Source organism: Pipistrellus hanaki, assembly GCF_964339955.1.
Source record: "Pipistrellus hanaki genome assembly, chromosome: 5".
Lineage (NCBI taxonomy): Eukaryota > Metazoa > Chordata > Mammalia > Chiroptera > Vespertilionidae > Pipistrellus > Pipistrellus hanaki.
In genome coordinates this window covers 12278211-12293039 of record NC_140507.1, presented here as the reverse complement: position 1 = coordinate 12293039, position 14829 = coordinate 12278211, and the positions used below count along the sequence as shown (strand labels likewise).

The 14829-nt window shown below is 48.1% G+C and overlaps 1 protein-coding gene across 1 annotated transcript in view; it reads right to left on the bottom strand.

Annotated features, from left to right (window-relative positions):
- Positions 1-12079, bottom strand: part of CCNJL (cyclin J like) — a 44580-nt gene extending 32501 nt beyond the window's left edge. Inside the window, exons 1-2 of the mRNA XM_084883952.1 lie at positions 11884-12079; positions 11371-11485 (exon numbers count right to left, since the gene is read on the bottom strand). Of these exons, the coding sequence (XP_084740078.1) occupies positions 11371-11433 (63 nt within the window). The 5' untranslated portion in view covers positions 11434-11485; positions 11884-12079. The remainder of the gene's footprint in view (positions 1-11370; positions 11486-11883) is intronic.
- Positions 12080-14829: the final 2750 nt, after the last annotated feature.

The window sequence follows — 14829 nt, the reverse complement described above, 5'->3', positions numbered from 1 at the left end:
CAGGCAGTTGGCAGGCTGGCTCCACCCCAATCAGGGTAGGAGGCCATCAGAGGTGGGACAGGCCTAGGGGAGGGGCTGTTGGCAGGCCAGCCCCACCCGGGACCAGCCCTGCCTCCAGGTCAAACTCCTAGTTGGACTCCCGATCAAGGAGACAATTTGCATATTAGCCTTTTATTGTATAGGATGCCAGGGAGCAAGGTCTCAAATGACCCAGACATTAACAGTTTTGCAGCCTCTTTTATGCATGTGAAATTAAGGAAGGGACTTAAAGATTACATGGAGCCTGGCTGGTGTGGCTAAGTGGTTGAGCCTTGACTGATAAGCCAAGAAGTCATGGTTCAACTCCTGGTCAGGGCAGATGCCTGGGTTGAGGCTCGATCCCCAGTAGGAGCTGTGCAGGATGCAGCCAATCAATCAGTGATTCTCTTTCATCACTGATGTTTCTATCTCTCTCTCCCTCTTCCCTCTGATATCAATAAAAATATAATTAAAAAAAAAAATGATATGGAGATGGGAGAAAGCCAGATGGTGGTGGGGGGTTGGGTTACAAGGCAGTTAACAGGAGTAAGTGCTCTCTTGAAGTGTGGTAACATAGATAAACAGAAACACAATGGACAGGGCTTGCTTAAGACAAAGATAAACCTCTTACTAAAAAGTAACATGCCTGGAGCATGACTACCCACCATAACCTGAGTGCTCAGTTAGTAATTTATGATCAGATCACCCTGTGAGGCTAGTCAATTTAGCAAGTCCCATCTGCAGCTTGGTGATAATTACAGTGCCTACTAGAGTAGGTTGTCTGAGGACTTCATTAGTGGAAGAGAATGTATGTCAAGCAAGCACCCATGAATGTGGACAGAATGTGTCTCTCTCTCTCTCATTCCTCTCTTTTAAATATCAATAAACTAGCTGAAACCAGTTTGGCTCAGTGGATAGAGTGTCAGCCTGTGGACTAAAAAGTCCCAGGTTCGATTCCGACCAAGGGCATGTACCTCAGTTGCGGGCACATCTCCAGTGGGGGGTGTGCAGGAGACAGCTGATCGATGTTTCTCACTCATCGATGTTTCTAACTGTCTATCCCTCTCTCTTCCTCTCTGTAAAAAAATCAATAAAATATATTAAATATCAATAAACTATAAAAAAAAAAAAAAAAGAGTAACCATGCAAAATGAACCCTGGAAGTATTAAGGGATAGTGGGTATGTCTGCCTCATTTCAGGGGGACAAAACACAAAGACAGAAAAAGAGAATGGGAAGGTGAATGTGTTAAAATGTTCACAATTGTGTACTACGCTGGCAAGCTCTTCCGTAAGTTTGAAATTACTTCAAAAACAGAAAGTTGTCACAAAAGGAGAGGCCAACAAGAGATTTCAGCTCAGAGCCAGCAGCTTAACACTCCCCGCCTTCTCCACAGGCCCTCTTACCTCCTCAGTAGCTGCTCAGAGTGCCGGCCCCACTGAAAGGGAAGTTCATGTTACACCATCACTGACTTCAAGGCTGCTTGCAATTTCTCTGACTACTTCTCGCAAATCAGGCTCTGGACGGCACAATGCTAAGGCTCCAGCTCTCCCACGGGAATAGGGGGACCCTGGCCAAGTCCTGGGGCCCTTGGAGGCCAGTTCTCTATCAGAAGGATGGAGTGGCTGGCAGCCATCCTGCCTACCCCACATGCAAGAACTATTTCGACAGTGAAGTACAGGAAGGCAATGTGCAGGCTGTAAGGCACAGAGCTCAGATAAGGTGTTCATGATGTGCACATTCGGATGCTGGGAGGTGGGGGAGGGGGTTGGATTTGCTCATATGCAAAGCTGCTTAGACCTGGGAAGATGCAGCCCATGCCTGCCCCTCACGGGTCTCGGAAGCTGGATCCAAATGAAATCATCATATTTATAAGTGAATAATTACTAAATTGTGCTGAGTGCTAAAGGAGCAACCCAGGGTGGTCTGGAACCTGTAACAAGGGGCCCCACCTTGACCTTGTCTGGGACTTGGGGAAGGCACCTTCAATGAAGTGATGCCTGAGCTGACAGCCAGAGAACAAGCACAGGTTAAAATCCGGCAAGAGCACAGAAGTATATAAACCAAATGTTAATAGTGAACTCAAGTTCAATGATACCTCGAAGAAATAAGATGCCAAATCAAGGATAGGACAAATGACCTGGTTTCTCCAAAAATCATGAAAAACAAACTTTTTAAGGGGACGGGAGGCAAGGAGATCATTAGAGCATAAAAGACTTAAGATTAAGTTTTTAAGAATGGAACACATGGGACCTTATCTGGACCATCACTGAACAAACCAACGATAAAAACCAATTTTGAGACCACTGGGGAAAATTAATTACTGTTAATATCGTTAGGTATAATAATGGCATAGTTGTTAGTTCAAAAGAGCCTTTACCCAGGGCTGGCTGGTGTGGCTCAGTTGGTTCAGCATCAGCTCATGCACCTAAAGGTCCCCAGTTCAATTCCCGGTCAGGGCACATGCCCAGGTTTGGGATTCGATCCCCAGTAGGAGTGTGTGTGAGAGGCAACCAATCAATGTTTCTCTCTCACATCGATGTCCCTCCCTCCCTCCCTCCCTCCATCTCCCTTCCTCTCACTCTAAAAATCCAGCCTACAGAGACAAAAAGCAGAGCCAGACTGCCTGGGGCCAGGAGCAGGATGGGTGAGAGATGGACAGGGGCACTGAGAATTCTGCAGGTGGATGGCAAGGTTCTTTATTTTGATTATGGTGGTAGTTACATGACAGCAGACATTTGTCAACACTCACTGTACACTCTAAACTGCATGCACACTTAACATCTGTGCATTGGACTACATATAAATTATATTGTACTTCAGTTAAAATAATAAGCAGCTCCATCTAAATGTCCAACAAGATGGGTTAATCAGATCCTAGTGTATCCATACACTCAAACATTATGCATGATATTGTAGAAGAAGAATTACCGACATAGAAAGCTATTTAGTATACACAGTTCGGAACAAATTAAGTTATAATATGCTAAGGTGGCATTTTCGTAAAATAAAATATATATGTTTAGAAAGAAAATGAGCAAAAAGAAATATGCCATTCATTCATTAAATACAAATTTACTTAGTACCTACTATATACCTTTATTGTTACAATGAATAGAAAAGATTTTTTAAAAATCCCTCCTGGTCATGGAGCTTCTATTTGGTGGTTTCATATAAAATATTTAAATTATTAAAATGTAAACATTAAACAAAACCAAATGGTAAAAAGGAAGTGTGTAAATTACACTACTATATGTATTAGAACACATTTGTGTTTCCCTTTTTTTTTTTTTTAAATATATTTTATTGATTTTGTATAGACAGGAAGGGAGAGAGATAGAGAGTTAGAAACATCGATGAGAAAGAGTCATCGATCAGCTGCCTCTTGCACACCCCCCACTGGGGATATGCCAGCAACCAAGGTACATGCCCTTGACCGGAATCGAACCCGGAACCCTTCAGTCCCCAAGCCGACGCTCTATCCATTGAGCCAAACCGGTCTCGGCTGTTTCCCTTTTTATTAAATTAAAAAATATATTTTTATTGATTTCAGAGAGGAAGGGAGAGCGAGAGAAAGATAGACACATCAATGATGAGAGAGAATCACTGATCAGCTACCTCCTGCACGCCCCCTACTGGGGATTGAGCCTCCAACCAGGGCATGTGCTCTTGACTGGAATCGAACCCAGGACCCTACAGTCCCCAGGCCAACGCTCTATCCACTGAGCCAAGCCGGCTAGGGCACATTCTTTATATAGAGAATAACTCCGGGAAGATTCACAAGAAATTGGGACGATGGGAACTTTCAGGGAGGGAAACTAGGGAAATGGGACAGGAGGGCAAGAAAGCCTATGTACAGAGCTTGATTTTTTTTTTAAGCCAGGTTCTTAAATTAAAAATTCTCAATAGACACAATCGTTTCTAATGTTCCGCCAATGTCTGACAATTAGGAATTGTGTGGAGAAGAATGATATAGAAATGGGTGTGTGGTATTACTGCGAAATAAACAGTGTTCTGAGCAAGATACTTTCCAGTGTTACTAAAAATAAAAAATAAAAAAAATAATAATCCAAAATAAAAATATACTGTGATGAACACCAGCCAGAAAGGAGATATGCACCCCTATGTTCATAGCAGCACAATTCACCATAGCTAAGATTTAGAAACAGCCTAAATGCTCATCAGCAGATAAATGGATTAAAAAACTGTGGTACATCTACACAATGGAATATTATGCTGCTGTAAAAAAGAAAGAACTCTTACCATTTGCAACAGCATGGATGGACCTGGAGAGCATTATGCTAAGCGAAATAAGCCAGTCAAAAAAGGATAAATATCACATGACCTCACTCATTTGTGGGATATAATGAACAACATAAACTGATGAACAAAAATAGATCCATTGAGCCGAAACTGGTTTGGCTCAATAGATAGAGCATCGGCTTGGGGACTGAAAGGTCCCAGGTTCGATTCCAGTCAAGGGCATGCACCTTGGTTGCGGGCATATCCCCAGTAGGGGGTGTGCAAGAAGCAGCTGATCGATGACTCTCTCTCATCGATGTTTTCTAACTCTCTCTCTCTCTCTCTCTTCCTCTCTGTACAAAATCAATAAAATATATTTTAAAAAAAAGTACTATGAACACACACACACACACACACACACACACACACACACACACAAGAACCTATGCCAAAATGCCAGCAGAGATTCCTTCCAAGTGGGGGAGGTTTACACTCTCCTGTTCACTGGTATTCGCTTTTGCAGTTTCCCGAGCAAACAGGCAAGAAAACACACTTGTGTGTGTGTTTAATAAAAGGAGAAACAAAAAGAGAGAAAAGAGCAGAACCACAGTGTCACCTCCTCCTGCCAGGTGCTCACACACACTGGAGAATGGCTGGCTGCACGCCCCTCACCCAAGGGGCTGTGTGGTTTAGGAAGACAAAGAGCAAGTCAAGGGCTAGGGCACCGTGCCAGCTCAAAGCCTCTAAAGTCCTGCCCTTAGAGAGACAGGCTGCCCCAGCCAACCAGAGCCAGCCAAGCCCCTTCTCCAGTGACAACCCAGAGGCCCCCGAGGTTGACAAGCTCCCACACCCTTTTCTCCTGGGACAGCTGGGAGGCAGGTGGGGCAGGGACCACTGTCCAGGGTTGCAGAGGAAAGTAAGGCTCCGAGATCATTTGCTTCTTCTATAGATAAGACACACTGAGACCAAGTCTTGGCTGAGCGTCGTGGGCACACTGAGCACTTTTATTTTCGAAGATGAAGAACTCAATAGAAGATGCCAAGTTCTGGTTCAGTTTTGTCCTCAGTGGTGAAGCGTGGGAGTCGGGGAGTCTCCAAGCTACTCGCCACCTTGAATCATGATATCTCTTCCAGCCTCCCAGCACCATTTCTCACCAATCTTCCACCCTGTCTGTACCCACCTCCAGGGACCGTCCAGACCATCTCAGCAAGTTGGACAGCAAGAAACGCCTCTTTATGCCAGCAGCCCCGTCTTCACTTCCAGCAAGGACCTGGAGGGCCAGGTGCTTCAGGCCACGTGAGCACCACAAACATAAGGCAGCCCTGTCAGTAGGTGAGGGTTTGTCAAAGCCAGCATTTGGGTTTGTTAAGCCCGGATGACACATTCCTGGAACTAAGCGGGGCAGACGCATGCCATCTCCAGTGCCTGGAATGCTTTCTTATGGGTAGAGCTGGTGTATCTTATGATTTGGAAAGAACTGCCCCCTGGGGGTGCATAAATCCAAAAGGAGGGAAAGGGAATAGAAAAATCAATCCAGGATGACCTAGGCCCGTGGTCGGCAAACTGTGGCTCGCGAGCCACCTGCGGCTCTTTGGCCCCTTGAGTGTGGCTCTTCCACAAAATACCATGGCCTGGGCGAGTCTACGTTGAAGAAGTGGCCTCAGAAGAAGTTTAAGTTTAAAAAGTTTGGCTCTCCAAAGAAATTTTAATCGTTGTCCTGCTGATATTTGGCTCTGTTGACTAATGAGTTTGCTGACCACTGACCTAGGCCAATCCTCAAGTGTAGATCTGGGTTGCCACTTTCTATAAGGAGACAGATGTTCAGCCTTGTAAGGAGGAAATTCAAGGAATTTAAAGGGAAGAGTGAGAAGAAAAAATATTAACGTTGGGAGAAATAAAAGGATGTGCAAGCCTTAGAAAATAATGTGGGCAAGGGGTGGAGCTGGGATGAGATTCTACCACATCTAGTTGTCAAGAGTTCAGGTAAACCCTGGACAGTCTGGCTCAGAGGTTAGAGCATCAGCCTGTGGATCAAAGGGTCTCGGGTTTGATTCTGGTCAAGGGCACATACGTTGGTTGCAGGCTCGATCTCTCCAGCCCTGGTTGGGGTGAGTGCAGGAAGCAACCAATGGATGTATCTCTCTCACATCGATGTTTCTTTCTGTGTGTCTCTCCCCCTCCCTTCTATCCTTTCTGAAAATCAACAGAAAAATAATCCTCAGGTTAGGAATGCAGACTGGTGCAGCCACTGTGGAGGACAGTAAGGAGTTTCCTCAAAAAACTAAAAATGGAATTCTTATTTGATCCAGTGACCCCACTTCTAGGAATATATCCCAAGAAACTAGAAACACCAATCAGAAAGGATATATGCACCCCTATGTTCATAGCAGCACAATTCACCATAGCTAAGATTTGGAAACAACCTAAGTGCCCATCAGCAGATGACTGGATTAAAAAACCATGGTACATCTACACAATGGAATACTACGCTGCAGTAAAAAAGGAGTTCTTACCATTTGCAACAGCATGGATGGAACTGGAGAGCATTATGCTAAGTGAAATAAGCCAGGCAGGGAAAGATAAATATCACATGACCTCACTCATTTATGGAATATAATGAACAACCTAAACTGATGAACAAAAAATAGATCCAGAGACAGAGAAACATCCATCAGACCATTAAACCTCAGAGGGAAGGTAGGGGATGGTGGGGGTAAGGGGGAGAGATCAACCAAAGGACTTGTGTACATGCATAGAAGCCTTACCAATAGACAACAGGGGGGTGAGGGCATGAGTGGGAGGATTGGGGGGGGGGGGGAATGGGGGAATAAGGACACATATGTAACACCTTAATCAATAAAGAAATTTTTTAAAAAAAGAACACATTAAAAAAATAGAGAGTTCAGGCAACAGAAGGAGGCCCCAAGGTTGCAAGTCAGAACACCCCACCATGTCCACCACTGGGACAGGCAACAGTAAAGGCCAAATCACTTCAAGGTGAGACGCACAACACACAGGTGAGGCTCCAGGACCCACCAGGACCAATAAGAAAAGCCGTGCAATCAGCCCCTCCCAGTGCCCAGAGCTCTAGCTTCTCAGGATGGTTTTTTTAGAACCCAGCTCGAGTAAAACCATTGCAATAAACTGAAACACAGACCCTACAGTCACCCATGGCAGCTCGTGTTCCCTGCCTCGTACCTCTATTCTATGATAAAATGGATGTTCTTTTAAGTAAATTTAGTTCAAACTCACACCCTCTGAGTCTTAACGTTTCTGACCTATAAATCGGGGTCAATCCCAGCACTGAGGAGTAAGCGAGATAATACATATTCCGGTGCTTGGCACCCTTCCTGAAACATAGTCAATGCTCAATAGACAGTAGCCACTCACATTATCGCCACTAAACGTTGTTTTTCGTTGGCAGTGTTTTGGAAGATCTTTGTATAAATTCAGTCGCAAATCAGTAAAAATGTTACTCATCTGTCTGCTGGTTCAAGAAATGTGGTCTCATACAGCTGAAGTGCTTTAGGTGTGCAAGGAAGCGCACTTCAGCAATAGGAAAAGCGAATTTGGCTCTGCAGAGCTCAAACCTGGGCAGGGTGAGAAGACCCCAAGGTCTTCTGTGGCTGCAATCCTGGGAGAAGGCAAACACCCAATGGAGGAGGAGAAACCTGTGGCCCCAGAAGATTATCAGGTTGGCTCAGTGGATAGAACATTGGTCTGGGGACTGAAAGGTCCCAGGTTCGATATCGATCAAGGGCATGTACCTTGGTTGAGGGCACATCCCTAAGTAGAGGGGTGTGCAGGAGGGAGCTATAATCTATGCAAAAAGGGTCCATTCTCTCCTTTACCAGCCAGGATGCCTTATCTGGGCTGGTTAGAGACCTTGCTGATGGGGGTCTGGCTCCTGGGCCCCAGACCTCAGCAGGTGTGTAACTTTTAGCCAAACTGCTGACTTCCCCAGCCTCCATCACATTCCAAACCAATGAACCAATGGAATAACAATGTCTTTCCTGTAAGGGCTGCCTGCCACAACTGTGAACCCCTTGGAGGGTGGTCATAGACCTCAAGCCTGACCCGGACCATGCACTGTGAGGAAGGAGCCGTGGCCTCACGTGCAGCGATCATACATGGAAAGGCCCCGCGCCTGCCACGTCCCCGCCACGTGCCACACACAGCTGTTAAGTTCTCTCGCTTTCTCCTAACAGCCTAGGAAGCATTTTCTCCAGTTTACAGATGAGGAAATTAAGGGAGAGGCATCCTTCTCATCATTCCACACCAATCGGGGAGGCTCTGTTCTGGGCCCCGAGGCCTGGCACTGAACACGGCACAGGCAGGCCTATTCTTGTGCAGCACATATTCTGGGGGGAAAGATAATAAACAGAAAACAAGCCCTGGTGCTAGTAAATGCAACAAAGAAAATAAAACAGGCCGAAACCGGTTTGGCTCAGTGGACAGAGCGTCGGCCTTCGGACTGAAAGGTCCCAGGTTCGGTTCCGGTCAGGGGCCGTGTGCCTTGGTTGCGGGCACATCCCCAGTGGTGGGTGTGCAGGAGGATGTTTCTCTCTCATCGATGTTTCTAACTCTCAGTCCCTCTCCGTGAAAATCAATAAGATATACTTAAAAAATAATAATAATAAAATAAAACAGGATGATGTGATAGACTGACAAAGAGGGACGGAATTAGAGGGAAGTAGACTCCAAGTACAGGGAAACAGCCAGTGCAAAGGCCCTGAGACACGAATGTGCTTGACTTATTCAAGGAAAAGGGGTCTGTGTGGGAGGGGGTGGGAGGCAAGGTAGGGGAGCAGAACCAAATTCCTCTGGGAAACGTAAAAGGCCAGCAGCCCTCATTCCTTAAGAAAGGGGAGGCTGGTGTGGATCCTGGCTTCCCCCTAGTCTTCGCTTTTCTCTCCCTTAAGCCAATGTTTCTCAAGAAGCATCTTCTTCGAACAGAGAGAAGCAATGAAGGAGAAAAACAGTCAATAGACTAGGGAAGTAAGACATCATAACCAAAGGAACCCAGGATTTACCCCGTAGAACCAGCTTCAGATCACGGGGACACACACACACACACACACACACACACTCTCTGACCGTCAACCCCAAGTTCGTTTTCTTTTTCTAACCTGAACAAGCCCGTCCTTCCCTCAAGAGAGTGAACGGATCTGGGGGTGCCATGGCAAGGGTGAGGCGCAGCCAATGAGACCTGGCCGCCTTGCTCCTTTGAGTGGCTGGAGGAGAGATAAGCACACACTCACTGACACACAAAAGACAGGATTTTCAGGTAACTGAGCTGGTGGAGTTTTTATACACCATTCTTAGAAATCCTTCCTGCTGGAACAGGGCAGAGGAGGTCAAAGTCATTCCGCCCACTCTCTCAGCAGCCACCCGAGCCCGTGATAAGCAAGGGCGCCCAGTTTCCAGGCCAGCCCTCACTAATCCGTTTAGCCACCATCTCTAAAAAAGGACCATGGCTGCCTGGTCTACCGCCCCACTGCCCTCCCGCTTTTTAACTGAACCACCAAGACCGGATTGCTTCTCCAGATGCCCAGAAGATGCTACCCCTTGTCCATTCTACTCCAGGGAAAAGCCCAAGAGAAAGAAGCAAAGGAAAGTTACAGCCTGGACGAGCAGCACGAGACAGAGATGGACTTAGTAGGTCCAGAAAATAAGAAAAAATAAGTTGGCTGAAAGACAGCTACTTCCAAAGGAGGGAAAATCCCTGGAGGGCTGGGGACTTCTTAAGCAGAATCCCATGCACACCAGGTGCAAATGCACTGAATGTGGGGTCTGTCTGTGTGGGGAACCAGAGGCCCCACTGAGAAGACCTCTCCCTCCCTATACTGGGGTGAATAACGTCCCCCAAATAAATTCATGCCTACGTGGAACCTCAGAATGAACCTCAGAATGTGACCGTATTTGGAAACAGGTCTTTTCAGATGTACAGTAATTCGTTAAATTAAGACAAAGTCATGCTGGATTAAAAGGGACCCTATCCCAATGACTGGTGTCCTTCTAAGAAGAAGAACACAGACATAGATAGAATGCCACGTGGCAACAGAGTCAGCCACTGCAGCGATAGGTCTGCAAAGGAACGCTGAGGACTAGCATGGCCTGGCCATTGGACTTCTGGCTTCCAGGACTGGGAGAGCACACATTCCTGTTGTTTTAAGTTCTCTCCTGTGCTACTTTGTCATGCAGCCGTAGGAAACCATCCGCTCCATTTCACACCGGCCCCAAGTCTCATCCCAGACCCCAGGGGTGGTAGGCAAGACCCATCGGCCATGCCTCCAGCCTACCTACCTGGAAGTCTCCCCTCCTCAACCTCCCCCTCCTCAGCCTCCCCCTCCCCAGCGCACTTGTGCCTTTGAGGTGAGGGGAGTACAGGGATCACATTTCACCTGCCCCCACCTGCCCCCAGAGGCCAACTGGCAGGGGAGATTTTGTTTTCTCCTCGCATCCTCTTAGATTCACAGCCACTCCCTGAGATCAGGAGGTCTTCAAGCTTCTTCAGTCCTTCTTTATACTGAATCACTACTTTTACTTAACTTTCTATTATTATTATTTTTTTTAGTAAATGCCTTTAACTTGTTTATTGTCGACAATATTACAGATGTCCCCCATTTTCCCACCCTTTGCCCTCCTCCTCCGCCCAGCAGCCCCTGCAAGAGCTGCTACATCGCGACAGTCAATGGGAAATCAGCATCATTGATCCTATGCAAGACTTGCTGGATACATGTTTTTTAAACCTCACCATGAAATACTTTTAAGCCCGTTCATTCATCCAGTCACCTTTGAAAATAACCTCCGGTGGCAATTCTACGGGAAACATCACCTTCTAGAGCGCAGTTACCGTGTCGGCTTTTAGCTGGCTGGGAGCTCTGGGCGGCGAACCAGAAACACCAACTCACCAGGAGCCTCTCCCACCCAGACTCCCCGGGAGAAGGCTCAGGTGAGGCTGCTGTCTTTCCTTTCCTTCTCTGTAAACTGGAGCAAAGAAAGGCACCCGGAGTTCCTAGTTCGCCCTCGGGGGAACCTCCGTAAACAGAGTCCGGGCGAAAGAGGCTTTGCACCCCCAGCCAGGGAGCCACGCGGGCGGGGGACTGACCTTCTCGCGCAGGGCGCAGTGCACGTCCGAGGCGACGCGCCCTTCCCACCACGGCTCGTCCATCCTCGCGTCTTCGGCGCCGCGATCCGAGGTTACTGGGCTCCCGGGGCGCTCCCTGCGTGGACACGGGTTCCCTCAGACGCCGCTCCCCGCCCCGCCCCGCCCCGGGCAGCCCGATCCCCGCTGCCCCCCGCCGGGGACCCCTCCTGCCCACCCCGGCGGAGCTGGAGGGCGCCCCCAGTCCCGGGAAGGTTTGTGGTGCCCCTTCCCCTCGGTTGGTGGGACCTGGGGAGGTGGGGGGAGACCTGGAGCTGTGCAACAACAACTTGCAGAATCTTTATCTTTCCCTTTTGCAAAAGTTGCACAGCCAAGTTGCCCACGTCGCCAGATCAGCCGAGGAGGAGGCTGGGGCTCCCGTAGCGACCACCGGCTCGCAGCTCCCAACTCCTCCCCCGCCGCCCAGCCTTTGTCCTGCTCCCACATCCTGCCCTCGAGCCGGGGCGAGACACTCACGCATCCCTCTCCGGGCGCGGGGTGCTGCGGCGCCGAGCCCTCCCGGGCCGAGGCGGAGGGACCCCGGCGGCCCGCGCGCGGCTGAGCCCCAGCGCCCCGCGCTCCGCGCTCCCACCGCCGCCTGCGCCGCCGCTCGCCCCCCCGCCGCCGCGCCCCCGCGTGCGCTCCTCCCGCCGCGGCTCCGCTCCGGCCGCCCGGCTCCCTCTCCGCCGGGAACGGGGCCGGCCGCGCGCATGCGCCGCAGCCCGCGCCCCGCGGGGCGGGGGGCTGGGAACCGGAGTGTTTCTCTCGCCGGCGCCGGCTCGGCTTCCTGCCCCCCTCCTCCCCGCCCGGGGCGCAGCCCGCCCGCACCTCGGCGGGGACTCCCGGGGCGAGGCCTCCTGGGACCCCGCGGGGCCGCGTGGGGAGCGCGGCGCCACCTGCGCGCACCACGCGTGGAGCCCGCGGGCAGAGCCCCAGACAGTCCTGGCTCCGCGTGCGCTGCTCTAGCTAGCCGGACAGCGGTCGGTTCCACCTGTTCTTTTTTCCTTTTTTTTTTCTTTCTCTCTTTCTTTCTTTCTTTCTTTCTTTCTTTCTTTCTTTCTTTCTTTCTTTCTTTCTTTCTTTCTTTCTTTTTCTTTCTTTCCTTCTCTCTCTCTCTCTCTCTCTCTCTCTCTCTCTTTCTCTCTCTCTCTCTCTCTCTCTCTCTCTCTCTCTCTCTCTCTCTCTCTCTCTCTCTCTCCTCTTCTCTCCCTCCCTCCCTCTTTCTTTTTCTTTCTTTTTCTCTTCTTCCTTCCTTCCTTTCTCTCTCTTTCTTTCTGTTTTTCTGTCTTTCCTTTCCCTTCCTCCCTCCCTCCCTTCCTCCCTCCCTCCCTTCCTCTCTTCTTTTCTTCCTCCCTTCTTCCCTTCTTCCCTTCCTCCCTCCCTCCCTCCCTCCCCCCTCCCTCCCTTCCTTCCTTCCTTCCCTCCTTCCCTCCCTCCCTCTCTTTCCCTCTTTCTCTATCCTCTCTTTTCTATTTCCTTCCCTCTCTCCTTCCTTCCTTTCCTTGTTGACTTTTGGGGGGAGGTAGATTTCCAAACGGACAGTTGGGAAAGCCGGAGAAAAGCCACACTAGCTACCCAGGAGTCCCTGATTCTAAGAGTCTCAGTAAATCAGCCAGTATTCACTGTGCTACTGCAGAGTGCGCATCGGCCCAGGACACCGAAGGAGAACCCGCCCTCGGGAGGGTCCGGTGGTGGGAAGCATTGCCTTTCTAACGTGGTTGTTTTAGGAAAAGCGCCCCTTTGAATCGGACCTCTGATGGCACAGCCTCAGCGCCCTCAGGCTGATTGTTCTTTGTGAGACTCACAGATCTGTTTCAGATCCACCTACCAACTGGGTGGTTCTTGCCAAGTTCCTCACTGTTCTCAGCCTGGGAACCCTCCTGTGTGAAATGCTGGAGATAGCTATCACTACAGGACAATTTCTCGGGAAGGGATAATCGCCCTTGGCAGTATAGAAGAACACTCAGTCAATAGCTGCTACTAAAGAGCCTTTAGTTTCTGACTGGTTTCCTGCAAGCAGATACCCACCTGGAAAGAAATTTAAAGTCACCTTTGGGCCGAGACCTGTTTGGCTCAATGGATAGAGCGTCGGCTTGGGGACTGAAGGGTCCCGGGTTCGATTCCGGTCAAGGGCATGTACCTTGGTTGCGGGCATATCCCCAGTAGGGGGTGTGCAAGAGGCAGCTGATGGATGATTCTCTCTCATCAATGTTTCTAACTATCCCTCTCTCTTCCTCTCTGTAAAAAAAATCAATAAAATGTATTAAAAAAAAAAAAGTTGAAACCCGAGAAAGGTTTGAAAAAATAGAAGGTAAAAATAACAACTTCATCCAAATTAACTCTTTCAATCAAATTCTAATGGTAGAAGGTGGATAGGAAAGGGATGACATAACTTTCTAGCACTCAAATGGAAGAATATCTGTGAGAAAGGCAATAATATTTAAAAAATGGGAGGATAGACTTAAATTACCAAATCCTAAAACATATTGCAAAGCTATCATTGAAACAGCGTGGTGTTGATTCAAGAATAGATGAATGAACATCAGTGGAATAATTGAAAGCTTAGAAAAATATACAGCTAACTTTAAAATTACTCATCTGGTAAATGTGGCATTTCACTTTTGTGGTAAAAGGGACACATTCTTCTATAAGTCAGGCTGGGGAAATTAATTGGAGAAGGGGAAACACAAAATCAAGAATTTATTTAAACCATTACCAACATCAACATATGATGCTGTCCAATGACAAAACTAAACAAGTTAGCAATGACTTTAATGTCCTTTATTCAAGGGAAAACAATCATGGTTTGTGGGGAGAACTGCACCTCACAAGCAATGGAGCGCTGGACCCACGGGATTTGGGGCAAGGGCCAGTCTTACGGAATGTTAAAAGAGGCAACGAGTGATTGCCTAGGAGACTGGGATTTCATGATAAGGCTAGCAGGTCCTATTTTCTAGAATAAGGTAAGCAAGCTAAAGCTGAATTGGAGGTTTGTGATTGGCATATGTTAGGTTTCCTTGGAAGTGTTTCTCTGTAAGTTCAGGTTGACTTAGGTTTAGATTTCTGATATAGGTGGGCTTCCATTTGGTGGATCCTAATACAGTGGTTCCCCTTTATCCATGGTTTCAGTTACCTACAATCCAAAAATACTTTATGGAAAATTCCAGAAAGAAACAATTTATAAGTTTTAAATTGCTCACTGTTCCGAGTAATGTGATGGAATTTCACGCCATCCCACTCCATCCCGCCCAGATGTGAATCATCCCTTTGTCTAGTGTAGCCGCCCTGTATGTATAGTACAGTAAGATACTTTGAGAGACAGATGACATTCACATAACTTTTATCATAGGATATTATTATAATTATCCTATTTTATGATTAGTTATCATTAATCTTTTGTTGTGCCTAATTTATAAGTTAAAC